This window comes from Amblyomma maculatum, chromosome 6, assembly GCF_055883805.1.
Source record: "Amblyomma maculatum isolate TAMU_Amacu chromosome 6, ASM5588380v1, whole genome shotgun sequence".
NCBI lineage: Eukaryota > Metazoa > Arthropoda > Arachnida > Ixodida > Ixodidae > Amblyomma > Amblyomma maculatum.
The window spans coordinates 107,993,725-108,009,461 of NC_139349.1; the positions used below are offsets into that span (position 1 = coordinate 107,993,725).

Below are 15,737 nucleotides of genomic sequence, written 5' to 3' on the forward strand. Positions count from 1 at the left end.
AAGGCCAAGGTAAAATCGGTCGTAGTTTGTCCTTTGTAGCTTCGTAACTACAGCTGTACAAATTAATATATCTTCAAGACAATACTTTAGAATGTATTCTTTTACATGTAGAATGAACAATGAACGTTGGAATGAATGAACTAAAACAGTCATGCAAACCTGTGCGTGTTGGTGGCGCTACCTGGGAAGTATTTCTCACATTATAATGTAAACATCTATTTGCTGGTAAACAACGGCCTCCGAAACTCCTTACAGGCCCAACTACGGAAGAGGCGCCTAACCAATCATTGCATCTCTTCCGCTCTCAGAGGCCATGTAAACAGGGCGCTGGAGAGCTGCGAACAGCGTAAAGTGGAAAAGCAGACAGAAGACATGGCGTCGTCCGGTGAAGTTATCGCTCCGGTGAAAAGTGTCGACAAACTTAAATATTTAGAGAAATACATGTCCGGGTCCGCGAAGGAGAAGAAAAAGAAACGGACAAAGATCCCTTCAACCCAAAGGTATGACTCGTTTGAGTGCATTCTGAATAATATGGATCGGGGCTACTGTCGCTAAAAAAGCCGTGAAAACATAAGTGGGCGCTGCCGCTGTTCCTGTATCGTTTTCACGTTCACATCCAGGCACAGCAGACAGCGCAGATCTTGTGTTTACATTCTCGTGCATGCCGTCTTGTGCGTGCCGTTCCTGTAGTTTTTATTATTCGTTTGCAACAGGTTACGGATACTCGACGATGATGTCGACTTGAAGCATATTCCTTCAGCACGCAGTCGAGAAGCAACCCCTGAAGATGATGAACCTGCAGTGGCAACGGTTATTGACGAAAGACCCCTTCATGCTCGTGTGGCGGAGCAGTACACTCCAGCCCAATGGAAAAAGATTGGCAAAGGTGAGAGAGTAGTTTGCGCCTAGAAACGCGCGCCACGAATAGTTGGCGGGAACGTTTTGAAATCCGCACTTCGTTTCGTAGTAGGTCGCATGAAATTGGTTTCAACTGTGCCTGGTGGGGATTATAAAAGAGTACTTTCTTCTTTCCTAGATGCAGTCAACGAAGAAGCGCGTGGATTTTCTAAACAAAGGGGTGCTGCTGACGACAGTGACGAATCGCCTCCGCGAAAGCGGCATCAAGCTTGCTACAGGAGCAGGCACGATTCTGACAGTGACCAGTCTCCAGAACGCCCAGGAGCCGCTGTGGAACCACCGGCAAAGCACGGTGAACTCGTAAGAAACTACCGAAACAGAGGAAGTCCACCTGCTGAGCCAGTGTCAAAAAACTCCCGTCACAGGTCTTCGCCTCGGAAGGCAAGACAACACTCGGGAAGTGACACTTCGCCGCGTAGAAGGCCGCCGTCACCTCCGCACTCGAAGAAGGAGAAAGAACGGTCTCCGAAGAAGCATCATGCATCATCATCATCTTCAAAACGCAAGCCTGATGCAGATCCCTCATCCAGTTCTCACAGGCACAAGAAAGATAAACCAAGTGCATATTGTGGCTCATCTCCAGAAAGATTTTATTCCGATGTTTCTGAAGTCAAGGTCAAAGTGGAACCAACTGATGCGTCAGAAAGGACAAGTATTCGTAACAGAAGTGACAGAGGATGTGTATCACCAGATGAACCGCCCGACTCTCCTCAGCGAGCACCTGGAAAAAGAGGTGACACTGAGCTTGAGCACAGATCATCTAAGCATAAAGCTCGCAAGTCTGATGAAAGACTTCGCTCTCCACAGCATAAAGGGGTGAAGGTGAAGATGGAACCGCTTTCTCCGCGAGATGACTGTGATGCCCAGAGGCCACGTGTTAGGCATGATTCTGACAGTGACCTGTCCCCAGCTAGAGTTTCAGGTGCTGCTGAGGACATTGATAGCGACCTTTCACCGAAGCGTTGTAAAAGAACTGGTGATGGTGCCGTGCTCGGAGCCCGTGGCGGCTCTGACAGTGACTTGTCGCCACCACGCCCCGGGGCAGCTGCAAAAGCCCGCAACAGACATGGGGGTTCCGACAGTGACTTGTCACCGGTGCGGCCTGGTAGGAAAAGTGAAAGCCCAGTCGCACAGCATAGCTCAGACAGCGATTTGTCACCACCACGCCCTGGAAGATGTGCCGACTCACCTTCAAGGTCAGGAAAGCACCACCGGAAACACAACAGCACAGCAGACCACAAGAAACAAGACAGAAAGCCCTCACCTTCTAGGTCGAAGCACCGGTCGGCCTCACATGTCAAGGTTGAGAAGGGAAGTCCAAAAAGAAAGGTCAAGGAACCGGTAAGTGCCCTTAGTTATCATTGCAATTCCATTATTGGTCTATAGAGCTGTTTATGCCTAGTTTTGCTGTTATCTGCAGCATAGTGGCTGTGGTCAGTTATTGTTGTTGTCATTTCTTCTTTTCATCAAAAACCATGTGTAAACGATTGTATTCGTCAAAAACTTTGTGCAAATGATTGTAATAATTTTATGTTCAGTGTGTATGCGGGCGAAAAAAAAAATTGTCGCTGTGGCTGCTTTCGTTCCCAGTAGTAGGTTTTAAAGTTCGCTTTTGCTGTGTGGGCAGAATATAGCGTGAAGCAGCTGGCTTCACTTACATGTATCAAATGAATGTAGGCAGTATTAGTAATCCTGCTGTAACTGCATGCTATAATTAGTTGCTTCATGAATCAACTACTGTTACTTAATGCATGGCAAAAGATACCATACTAGATCTTTCTTTTTTTTATATATAATAGGTATTAGAGATTTGTGTTTATTTCTTCTACAATATACAATTAGTTGGAAAGTACAGTATTTCATTTTCTTTCTTAAAGTACACATATAAAAAAATTGGGGAAGAAAGGGGGGGGGGGGGGGAGCTCTGCCTTTAATGGTATGCTCCCTTTTGCAGATTCACATTCATGCACTTTGCTACACATACATAACAAATCTTTTAATTAGTACGTCTATTATTCCACGCATACAAATTGGCATACAGCTCTAAGATAGCATATTATATGAAAGACTATCTGGCGTAGATGTAAAGCCCCGCTTTAACTAAGCGTTACGATTGTGCCTGTATGGCACAAGGATAGTGGTCTAATCCAAGATTCAAGGATCCTGGAATTGCTGCACTTCGATGTTGCCTTCCCACCTGCCAAATGTTGCCTGCCAAAGGGACTGTATCACAGGGTCTGTGACGTCACACAGCTTGACAACCAGTCAGTGCACGGCCATGATGCTGACCAGCTACCACCTGCTGCATGCATGCCCATGATTTTTTACTCACAATGCTGACTTTGCTGATGCAGGAATTTCTAGGCAACGTGACCGTTAATGCTATCACGTTAATATGTGTGTCTTGTCAGGTGTCAGAAGCAAGAATGGCATGACAAAAGCAGGCCATTGGAAAAATAACCTAACACACGTGTGTGTTATGTTCTTCATCCAACATCCTGTTTTTGCCACACCAGAAGCAGCATGCAAACTAACCCTAGTAGCCACTCTTCTTAAGTTCATGTCTTGTGGGGCCGTGTACGTAAACAGGAGTCGGTGGAACATGCAACAACAGACAAACTTTGTCTCAGAGTTATGTGGCCGGGCTGGGAGCAAAAAAGCATGTGCTGCAAACTATCACTGCCTCACTGAGCAAACTTCGCATACTTTGGCTTTGTTGGTGATGGTAATCATACAACACGTTTTGAGACATTGTTACTGCTAACTCTTAGCTAAGTTTCAGATGTCTTTGAGTGCATCTGCCTTTGGGTCCGTAGTGTTAGAATAGAAGTGTCTGCGAACAGGGCTATCCCGCTGCAGAGCGCAAGGGTGAGAGCGAGGACTGGACTTCTGTCACTCGCCAACAGATGGCATGGTCTGTTGGTGACTGTGAAGCGTGGGTTACTACTGCAAGATGCACAGTACATACTCCCCTTTGCTGCCGTGTTGTGCATCATTTGTTCAGTCCAATTCTATCTTGCAGTTAGTGCCTGTCGTTAGCTGTGGCTCCCAGCATTATGCTATGGTTACTTCAAACTAAGGAGCACATTATATGCATTGCTGCGTAGCTACTGTCTACCTCCATTCAAAGCATGCTGCTGGCAGCTATCTTTCCTATACTTTAATTTTAGTCACAGAAAGCTAGAAAATATTATTACAGACAATATTTATTGGCCCACTAGGATCGGCCAAAAGGATTTATTACCTAGTAATGTTTTGACAACCCCCCACATTCTTAACATTTTTTTTTTTATTATTATTATCTGAAAGAAATCAGGTGACATGCTAAAGTGTGGATGTACAGTCAAACCAGGATGTATTGAACTTGAAGGGATCATGAAATATTTTGATATATTTACAATCGCATATATAAAATGGGCTAATCAATTAGCGTCTCTCTAATCCAAAAGCTTGAATATGATGCACCTGTGATAACAGCCTGCTTCCTGCAGCGCCATGCTGCCCACCGGCATCCTGGCAGCGTTCCAATTGCCACGAGTGAAGCATACATATATGAGTGTTTCATACATACTCTCGTCACATCGTCACCCATCACGATCCTCTTTCTTCTCCTTCTCCTATATATCCAGGATCAACTGTATTTGCAATATGCAACAGCCATTCTACGATTTGAGACCTCTATGACAAGAAAAAATGCATGAACTCAAAACCACTGAGTGCAATTTATGGTCTACGCCAAGACCATGGGCACCCAGAAGGGGAGGCTAGGTTGCGGAGTTGAATTTTTCACTGTACATACTTTTTTTGTATTGACTTACCAAAATGCTACAGAGCTTGATTAGCACACTCAAGTCCCGCTTATCGTTCAAACACCCTTCTGAATTGCGAGCCAACTTTACAAGCTAAACAGTATGACTAATCTTGCATCTCTCGTGCTTTGGGGTGGACCATGTATTCACCTCGCAGCCTGATTATTGTTGCTGTACTAGCATAGGCCTCAGCACAATGTGTCTCACCTGCACCATGTTTTGTATTTATTGGTCCGGGTTGCAAAAAATTTTGCTCCATCTAGCGGACTTTTATTGCTCAATCACCAGCCACCACAAGGTAGCTTATGGTGGTCTGTATCCTTTGACAAAAAAATGCATGAACTCAAAACCACTGAGTGCAATTTATGGTCTACGCCAAGACCATGGGCACCCAGAAGGGGAGGCTAGTCTGGAAGGCCGGTCTGGACGAGTCTTCAGCTGGAGTGAAGATTGCTGGAAAACGTATCAACAACCTTAGATATGCGGATGATACCACTTTAATGGCAGAAAGTGAAGTGGAACTCAAGAGACTTCTGATGCGCGTACAAGAAGAGAGTGAGAAGTTTGGGCTTAAACTGAACATTAAAAAGACGAAGATCATGGCGTCTTGCCCTATCAAGTCCTGGAGCATCAATGGACAAGAAGTGGAAGCTGTGACAGATTTTCTGTTCTTGGGCGCCAAGATTACCTCGGAAGGAGACTGCAGCCATGAAATTAGGAGACGCCTGCTTCTGGGAAAGAGAGCAATGGTTAGCCTTGACCGCCTAGTAAAGAGCAGAGACATTAGTCTGCCAACCAAGATCCGTATAACCCGTGCTATGGTCTTTCCATAGCACCATAACCTCCGCGAGAAAGGCACCCTTTTCATGCCCTGGCCCTTTACCAACGCCGCAATGAAGTTGACGTAGCTGAAGATTTTTGTAAAATGGTTGTGGGCACAAACCAGGCACAGTTACCAATTTCAGAGGTTTTTGCACCACCTTCGCCGAATGATCAATACGACGTGCCCTTTACAATAGCTGAATTAGACGCCGCTCTTGCTTCTTGTCGGCATTCATCTGCACCTGGTCCTGACGGGATTACATATTCAACCTTATCGAACCTAGGCAAGGATGGTAGAACTGCACTACTTAATTATTTCAATGATATATGGGCTTCTAGTACTGTTCCTCAACACTGGAAAATTAGCCGCCTGGTTGCTCTTTTGAAGCCTGGAAAGCCTCCTCTCGAACTTACCTCATACCGGCCAGTTGCCCTAGCAAGCTGTGTTGGAAAGGTTATGGAGCGCATGGTGCTGGCAAGACTTGAGTGGTATCTAGAGAGTAATGATCTTTATCCGAATATGATGACTGGATTTCGCCGCGGACGCTCTTCCATTGATAGCGTCATCGACCTTGTGGCGACAGTAGAACACGAAAAGCGTCACCGTCGACTAGTAGCTGCTGTCTTTTTAGATATAAAGGGAGCTTACGACAACGTCCTCCATGAAGCTATTCTTGATGGACTTGACGACGTGGGAGTTGGTGGCCGGCTGTACTTGTGGATTGTAAGCTATCTCAGCGGCCGCTCTGTTTACATGACTACGCCTGAAGGAGATACTACCCACTTTCAGGTCAGTCTTGGAGTTCCACAGGGAGGAGTTCTCAGCCCAACTTTATTTAACGTTGCGCTAATTGGCCTGGTGAGTGAACTTCCAACTAACATCCACATAAGTGCATATGCTGACGACATCTGCATCTGGGCCTCTGGTTCGACGCGCCCACAACTACGTGCGAGACTGCAACGAGCTGTGTCATCAACATCGATGTACTTACGGCGTCAAGGTTTATTTTTAGCGGCAGAAAAGTGTGCAGTGATCGCGTTTACGGGAAAATGTGTCAGCCGCTACCCGATTACCCTTCATGGAGTCGTAATACCATACGTCTCCAGGCACAGATTCTTGGGAGTAATTATCGACCACCGACTATCTTGGTCGAAACATATTGCTATGGTGAAGAAGAGGCTAATTAATTTTTGCCATGTACTTCGGTACATAGCTGGCATCAAATGGGGTCCAACTGAGCGCTCCTTAATACGGCTTTACGAGGCTCTGTTTGTTGGCTACATCCGGTACAGTCTCCCAGTACTCTCTAGTATGAGCATTTCCTGCTTGCGGACTTTAGAGAGCGTGCAAGCGCAGGCACTGAAAATATGCCTTGGACTGCCCAGATGCACCTCTAACAAAGGCACAATTGAAGAGGCACACGCTCGCCCAATGTCCATATACTTGTCCCACGAACCACTTCGTGTATATTTACGAGCACTTACAAGACACCGTTTTCACCCACTCAGCAAGATTCTGGATGAGAGGCCGGACTGCAGTTTTACAAGTGCACTCCGCTGCCATCAGTCGCAAGTACCGACAGGATATGCCCTCCCATACCGTCCCACCCAACCACCATGGACGATGGATAAACCTTTGGTGCACCTTCGTGTTCCCGGAATATTAAAGAAATCAATGGTACCAATTAGTGGACTCAAACAACTTACTCTGGCACACATCTGGTCAGAATATCCCAGTTATATTCACGTATACACCGATGGATCTGTGTCAGCACAGGCATCCGCTGCAGCTGTGGTCATACCAGCTCAGAAAACGACTCTGCATTTCCTTTTGGGACATACCTCTACATCAACCGCTGCCGAACTTGTAGCCATTCGAGAATCTATTCGCTATATATGTGGGGAACCACCTCAAAAATGGTGTATATTCACGGACTCGAAGACTGCATTACAAATTTTGGAAAACTTCTTACGCCACACTGCCTATCAGTCCCTGGCACTAAACATTACGGAGCTCATCACATCTGCCCAGCTGCAAGGCCACATGATAATGTTTCAATGGATTCCTGCCCACTGCGGCCTCCATGGGAATGAGCAGGCCGATGTTGAAGCGAAAAGCGCACACATCAATGGCCTCCAAACAGCTGTGCCTTTTTCAAGGGCGGATACGACGTGTCTTCTAAAGAGTTATATGAATATTGCTACAGCAACTTACTGGGCTCAACCAGACGCCCGACACATCCGTCTGAGAAGGCTCGATCGAACATTTAAATTTATTGTTCCGCGTGATATTCCGCGTCATCAGACATGCTTGATACATCGACTTCGTTTAAACGTGGCTTTCACGCGCAAGTACCTACATTTAATTGGACAGATGGACTCACCGGAATGTTCAACTTGTGGCATCCCAGAGACTGTGGACCATGTATTATTGGTGTGCCCAGAGTATGCGAACGAAAGAAATGTGCTAGCTGCTTCCTTGAAGCGTTTAGACAAGAGGCCTCTGTCGGAGGAACTGCTGCTGGGCGCTTGGCAGGACAAGGGGAAGGGCGTCCAGGCAGTGCGCGCTCTTTGCCGTTATTTGAGTGCCAGCGGACTTGATTCACGTTTGTAAAACAAGCTGCTGTGTCTGTATATATATTTCATATACCTTCTCCCACATCGTCACCCATCATGACCTTCTTTCTTCTCTCCTTCACCTTCCCCAGTGCAGAGTAGCAGGCCAGATTTGAATTATTCGGGCCAACCTCTCTGCCTTTTCCTTTCAATAAATCCATCTATCTATCTTTCCAGTTGTGATGTATGGATGCGAGAGTTGGACTGTGAAAAAGGCTGACCGCCGAAGAATTGACGCGTTTGAATTGTGGTGCTGGCGAAGACTCTTAAGAGTTCCTTGGACTGCCAGAAGATCAAATCAGTCGATATTGTCGACCATAAACCCTGACTGCTCATTGGAGGGTCAAATTCTAAAGTTAAAGCTCAGCTACTTTGGTCATCTGATGAGAAGAGAGGAGTCGCTGGAGAAAGATTTGATGTTGGGAAAGGTTGAGGGTCGCCGGAGAAGGGGTAGGCAGCGAACGCGATGGTTAGATGGCATTCTCGAGGCATTGCAGATGAAGCTATGTGATGTTAAGAAGATAGTGAGAGACCGGAAAGCGTGGCGTGACATGGTCCATAGGGTCACGAAGAGTCGGACACGACTGAACGCCTGAACTGAACTGATCCTTTGACAAACATTTTCACAGCGTAACTTGTCCGGATATTTCGAAAACAGTGAAAGCTACAGCCGACTGTGGCAGAACTTTTTATCGCGCCAAGGCCCGCTCTCACATTTACCATCGTTTTAAGGTGAAAGCCTTTAGTGGCTGAATACTGTCGGCATTTGTTCAATCACACTATAGCTGTCAAATGACGTCATCACCCGAAATCGAAACTAACATCATCAGAAAAATAAAAATCCGGTTTCCACCGGGAATCGAACCTCCAACCCTCGGATACCCAGCCAAACACTTTAGCCAACTACACCATGCCCTGATCGTGAAATCCACATCATAATTCTTCAATAATGGCAGCGTTTGGGCGAGTTGGTTAGACATGTTAAACCTGGAAAGCGCATAAAAACAACGGACAACAGAAAGAGACAGACACACGAGACACATGATCAGTTGGAAGTAAGCATGATCGGTTGGAAGTAAGCGCTCGTGTGTCTGTCTCTTTCTGTTGTCCGTTGTTTTTATGCGCTTTCCAGGTTTAACATATCATAATTCTTCTTGTCTACCGTGAGGATGATAGTTAAAATTAAATAAATAAATCCTGTCTTCACCGGGAATAGAACCTCCATCCCTCGGATCACCAGCCATGCGCTTTAACCAACTGCACCACACCCGGGATCGTGAAACACACATCATGGTTCTCCTTGTCTTCAGTGAGGATGATAGTTGCGATGACAATGACGCTGCAGTTAGTGGTAATGACAATGGTGGCATTAGCAATGATAATGACGGTGCATTTAGTTGATAATGAGAAGAAACATGATGCACCATGTGCACCAGCAGCGCTCGGGCTTTCGATTTCTGCAGTGCAGATTCCACAGTGCTCTCCGAATTTTGGTTGCCTTGTAGTTCACCAGATGGTGTAGGCTGTCAAATGGGCTATATACTGTGGAGCTGGGTATCCAACGAAACATGAGAAATATGTAACGACTTTAGCTAGCAGGAATGCTGCATTCATGAAAAATGGGGAGCTGTAGATTTATGATAGGTACAAAGTAGTACGAGGTATTTGGAAAGCGGTGGTGGTTCCTAGTCTGACATTCATCAATGTGTTCCTGTAGGCGTGCTTTGGGAGCACATGAAAATTGGTAGCTTAATGTTTCATAGAGCAACAAGAAGGCGAGAGACAGACACAAGCGCTATTGCGACAGCATTACAATGAGTGGTACAATGAGACTTGGGATTGTCATCATCCGAGGGCAGGGAAAGTAGCAACAAAGTAGAATAAGGTAGAATTTGAGCGGTGGTTCTAAGAAATGGAAAGTTTCAGTTACCTGTTCACGAGGACTTGATAAAAAGGGGTGAAAGCAAACTTGAAAATTGACAATTAAATATTTGGACATCTGTAGCGTATGAAACCAAAAATTATTGGTTAAGAAAAAGGTGAAAAAAAACTTCAAAATTGGCAATTAAATATTTCTGTAGGGGAACAAGCCAAGAATTATTGGTTAAGAAAAAGGTTGAAGAAACGGAAAGGGGTCTGTGAGAAACGGCTGCAGACCAAATCAGCACTGGAAATCCCAGGTGAAAATCGTAACTGGTCTTACTGGTTTATGGAACAATTTCCATTTGGTTCCCATTGAGTTCTTACTGAGTTCCCATTGAAACCAATGGGAACTCAGTTGGAACTCAATGGGATTTGTTCCATAAACCAGTAAGACCAGCTACGATTTTCACCAGGCAACATGCGGAGCATTCAAGCTTGAATCCGAAGAAAACATCTATGATAATTCTAGGACAGGACTGTTTGGACTAACTCTTACTGAGTCAAGTACCAAGAGATCAAGAGATAGACACATTATGTAGTGTGTATGTGTGCTTGTGTGTGTCGAGACGAGGAGGAAACCGCTGAACACATGCTATTTTCTATAAAAGGTTCCATCCTATAGTTCTTGTCGGTGGGGTTGCTTTATCAAAAGCATTGGAGTTGAAGGGCAGTGGAGGAAATGATATGTTCTCCACTCGGAGTCTGGGGCAAAACTGTTTATTCCAGCGAAAGCGTACAAGCGGGGCAGACAGTCCAGATAAAGAGAGAGAGAGCGAAGAGAGTTCAGTGTCCTCACTTAGCTTCGTACATGCTAGGACCAAAGAGCTGGCCAGGTGCGGGGACCAGGTGTTGAGCGAAATATGATGCTTAGGCCAGACAGAAAGTACTATACGAGAAGTGGCGCTTGGAGCGGCCGCGATACACAACAGGAAATATGAAATTTGAACGGGCAGAAATAACCAAATGGAGCTTACCTGACTGGTGGCCAAAATCAATGCTAGATAAAGTACAAAATGCAGTAAAACCTCGTTAATGTGACTCCCATTAATTCTGAGATTTGGATGATTCAAACTACGAGCGTAATCTTGTCCAGCGCCTCTATAAGTCCATGGCGTCGGACGCTCTTAATTCGGACGTGAGCGGCCTTGCTGCAGTTGATTCGAAAGGGGTTCAGGTCGAGATACGAATAGTGAAGTCAGCTATCACTTAAATAGAGCTTCCTGAACCTGAATTGCATGGGGAAGTGCTGCTCACGCTCTTTGTACACGTCATGGTATGCATGGCGACGATCAGAAGTTCATCGGTTCCGGAATATAAGCAGTACAGTCGATCCCGGCTATATTGAATTATTGCTTATATCAAATCCTCAGAATATCCCCTTGAAAATCTCAAACATATAGGAGCGATGCTCACCTTTAATAAACTCCCGTTCAGCGGAACATTCGATATATGAAACTATGCACCGTGCCCTACAAAGGGCGCTTTCCCTTGTGATAATCAAAATACTAACAATAATTATTGGTTCAGTAATTGTCACACTTGCTCTGTGGACACCTGAGCCACCCAGTAAAGGGAGGGAGGAAGATGGGGTGAAAGTGGAAAGAGAGAAAGAGGAGCCGTAGTGGAGGGCTACTGGTAATTTCAACCCCCTGGAGATCTTTAACGTACACTAACATCGCACAGCACATGGACACCTCTTCGTTTCACCCCCGTCGAAACACAGCCGCCAGGGGCAAAACAAAGAGGCATCCATGTGTTGTGCTCTGTCAGTGCATATTAAATATCACCAGCCACAATATCTTTTCTCGTGCAGAGCTGGATTGGCTGCGCCGCCTTGGCAGTCTGCTGGCAGCGTTAACGCTGTAAAACAGCTCGACGAGGTGAACGTTGAGTCCGATTGAAAGTGGTGCTTCAGTCTGGCATGATTGTTTTCATTGCGACAGTGCTGCCATGAGGAAAAGCCGAGGTTTGGTGCACTGCCTGAGCAGCAAATACAGCCTTGCTGACCGAAGGCTTACTGTGGCACTCATGTGGGCTGCTTCGCTGCTGAAGGTGAAAAGATATCAACAGCACCGCATTTGAATCGGGTTACTGTTACCTCTTCAGTGCACCAGGAACCTAATTAGACCTCTTATGATAAGCAATGGCTTTTTCTGAAGCACCGTCCGCAGCAGCTTTTATGTCTACCCCAATCCCAAAGGCAGTTGTGCCATGCGATGCAAGGCACGAGCCCAACACCCTGATCTGTCCCCCTATCAAATATTGAGAGTGCCGCGTTCGCGCCCATGGAGCTGCACATAGAGATGTGCACCTCGCAGTCGCCAAAAGCTGGACTCGCGGCAAACTGCGACTATGCCAGCGGGGTGTGATGATGATGATAGTGTTGGCTTGTCCATTGGTATCGGGTGGACACCTGGTTGATGTCCCAGCCAGAACAAAAAAATGGCAGTAGTTTAGCTCTGGTTAAAACTGGTAAGTTGCGCAAGGTTAAGGTTCGGCATGTAGTGTAGCTGCGCATGCAACATCGGACCTTGCTCGCATCGCATGCGGTGAGATTGTGCGATCCGGGGAACTCCAGGAGTTGTCTTTTATGCTCTTCACACCGTTTTGCCTGTCTGGCAGCATCGCAAACTCATTCTTTCTCAAGCCTTATCTCTCATTCTTCTGCAACCTCCTGGGCACGTCGTCGGCTCCTGGTTGCATTCCACCGTTCTTGGCTACTCTGTGATTCTTTTCGTCCTGTTGTTGATGCCGAATCATCACTGTCCAAGGCATTCTGAAGACTCCATGCAGGATCATCACCAGACGTACAAGTGTCTAGAGGTGCATGACGCGGTCGTCTAGCAGCGGCTTGCACTCGCTGTTTTGCTAGCCGTTGTTCACGTTCTTCAACAGTCCCTTGAGCCCGTTGCCGTTTTCTGGCTTCGGCGCATCGCGGATGCTTCTCCTTGTGAGACTGCATAGCAACTGATTTACCCCGAAGTGAACTCCTATTTCTCTGTTTCCACTTCCTTGAAGCGTTTGGACAAGAGGCCTCTGTCGTAGGAACTGCTGCTGGGCGCTTGGCAGGGCAAGGGAAAGGGTGTCCAGGCAGTGCTTGCTCTTTGCCGTTTTTTGTGCTTTAGCGGACTTGATTCGCGCTTGTAAAGCAAGCTACTGTGCCTGTTTATGTATTTCATATGTCTTCTCCCACATCGTCACCCATCATGATCTTCTTTCTTCTCTCCTTCCCCCTTTCCCAGTGCAGAGTAGCAGGCCAGATTTGAATTATTCCAGCCTACCTCTCTGCCTTTTCCTTTCAATAAATCCATCTATCTATTCACTCCTGTTAGCGATTGTCTTTTTATTAATGTGCAATTCCTTACCCTGTGCGGCGGTCGTCCGCCCCTTGGACCCTGAGTGGTGCGTCCCGACCACTGCTTTGGCACACGTGCCTGGATTTCGACGCGCGTATGCAACATCGAACCTTGCTCGCATCGCATGCGGTGAGAGAGTGCGATCTGGGGAATGCCAGGAGTGCGAAGTGCTTGAGGACTGGAGTGAGCGGTGCGTCAGCACGGAGAGCGGATGCTTGAAAACTGTGTGAACGTGCATGAGCACTCCCCCCTTCCCTTACGGCGCGGTTCAAGGTCAAGCATGGCGTCTGCCGGGGATACGCGACGGCACGAAACCTGGTGCAGTATTGCTTGTGCAATAAGAAAGCTGAAAAGAAAGATGCAGAACCTAGGAAGTTCACACAGAAAGCAATCCACTCGGGCACATCCACACGGGCGCGCGCGCATGCACACACACGCACGGCCGGGACTCGGTCACAGCTGGCGAACTGTGCTCCACCACCCGGCAAGTCTTCTCTTTGTCGCCACAGCAAGCTTAACCATTACTTTGTCATCGGCCACATTATCCTTGGTTATGGGGAAACCAAGCACTTGTTGGAGAGTGGCGCCTTCTATGGCTGACGTGGAGAGTCAAGGGCATGCAGCGCCAGACAATGTGCCTCGCCTATTCGCCCTCGTTGCTGCACATCATGACACTGTGGGATTGAACCGGCTCCTATAGGGCAAAACCCACAGCCTGGGCAGAAGACTCAGACAGAAGGCTGCTGCCCAGGCTGTTGTCATAGAGCTGCACTGGGCGTTGCTCCGTTTGTGCTCTCGGTACAGCACCAGTGGGACTTGGTCTCCAGAGCACTGGCCCACCTGACGTCCTCAGACTCCTCAGCCTGCAGTCGCACTTTGGCGGCCGGCTTGGATGCGGAGTCAACAGCCACAGAATGGTTGGAAAACCAAACTTCTCGAACTGATACACCGGCTGGCCGAATCGGTCGGGATGCATATGGCGGCCAAATAGTGAAATACGCGCCTCGCCCACCGCTCTCCTGGCAAGAAGAGCAGGTGGCCATGATAGTCCAACTTGTTGTTCGCCTCCCGGGCCTCGAAGGTGGACCAGCCTACTTTGCCCCGAATAGCCTCGGTTGACAGCATGCCCTAGACTGCCAAGGGCAATGCGCCGAACTTCGTGCACCTGCCTCTCGAGCCACCGTGCATAGCAGCCGACAAGCAAACCACCAAGTTGGCGAATGTCAGCGCCGGCAAGTGGACGAGCTTTCAGAGGTCGCGCACCGTCAAATAATGGCTGCGGGCACCGATGACGTATCACAGGAGAACATTATGTTGGCATTTATATATCGAATTATTGATATATGTCGAACTATTTTGTGGTCACCTTCGAGTTCGATATATCCGGGATTGACTGTAGACTATAAGCTCAGTCCCATGTAGATTTGGTTCCCTTTACTTCACGCCATTCCAGGGCTGCGTTCGGGCGCATGGATTGGCCAGTCGCGCAATTTCGAACTCTGCTTGGTGCTTCAGTTTTTATTTTTATTTTAGGATGACGTCACATTGGTATTACGCTTACTCGTATATTCCTCACGTGCATCCACATGCTGCTTCCAGTACGCTGAAACTGCGCGATTCACCGCAATGCTTTACCGCATTGGCCATGCGGTGAAGCATTCTTGAAACTTGACGGGGCCGTTGCGGGGGCCTTTACGATTTTCGAACACTCCTTCAAGGTTCCCAACTGTGTACGCAGAGCAAACCGAATCATCGGTTATTAAACCATTTTCTCTGGTTTCTTAAAGGCCGAAATAACGAAAGTGTACTGAATGTGTATTCACAGCTAGGTGGCGTGCGCAGCCGCCGGTCGATTCGAATGGTTTAGCCCGTTCTGCCGTCACCACTGAGAATTATTTTTCTTGTGATGGTTCAGCCTTATTGGTCCACCCGGTTGCTTCGCTCACCTCGATAAGTAGCTATGTCTCAGCGGACTACAGTTTTTTACCGATTCCGGAAAATACAGACAAGCATGTTAAATTGGTTGTCAGAAAGCATGGACAACCAACTTTCTTTATCGTCCGGGTTTGAGCTCAAATAGTCTATTAGTTTGCGCAGGGGAACTTTTTACAGCACAGACCGATATATATAGAACTCACCGTAAATTCGACATGACGTATGCCATGGCTGCAAGAAACTGAACATATAAATGATGAACATTCTTTTCGCTTTGCTCACCAGTAACGAAGCGCTATACTACATTTCATACATCAGGTGAAATTCAGCAAACGCTATGCAAGTAGTCCGCAAGAAA

General features: G+C 47.1%; 1 protein-coding gene across 1 annotated transcript in view; it reads left to right on the top strand.

The window, feature by feature from the left end:
* The first annotated feature begins 201 nt into the window (after positions 1 to 201).
* Positions 202 to 15,737, top strand: part of LOC146186533 (uncharacterized) — a 33,339-nt gene continuing 17,803 nt past the window's right edge. The window contains exons 1-3 of the mRNA XM_084607244.1: positions 202 to 500; positions 714 to 886; positions 1,037 to 2,259. Coding sequence (XP_084463370.1) covers positions 373 to 500; positions 714 to 886; positions 1,037 to 2,259 — 1,524 coding nt within the window. The 5' untranslated portion in view covers positions 202 to 372. The remainder of the gene's footprint in view (positions 501 to 713; positions 887 to 1,036; positions 2,260 to 15,737) is intronic.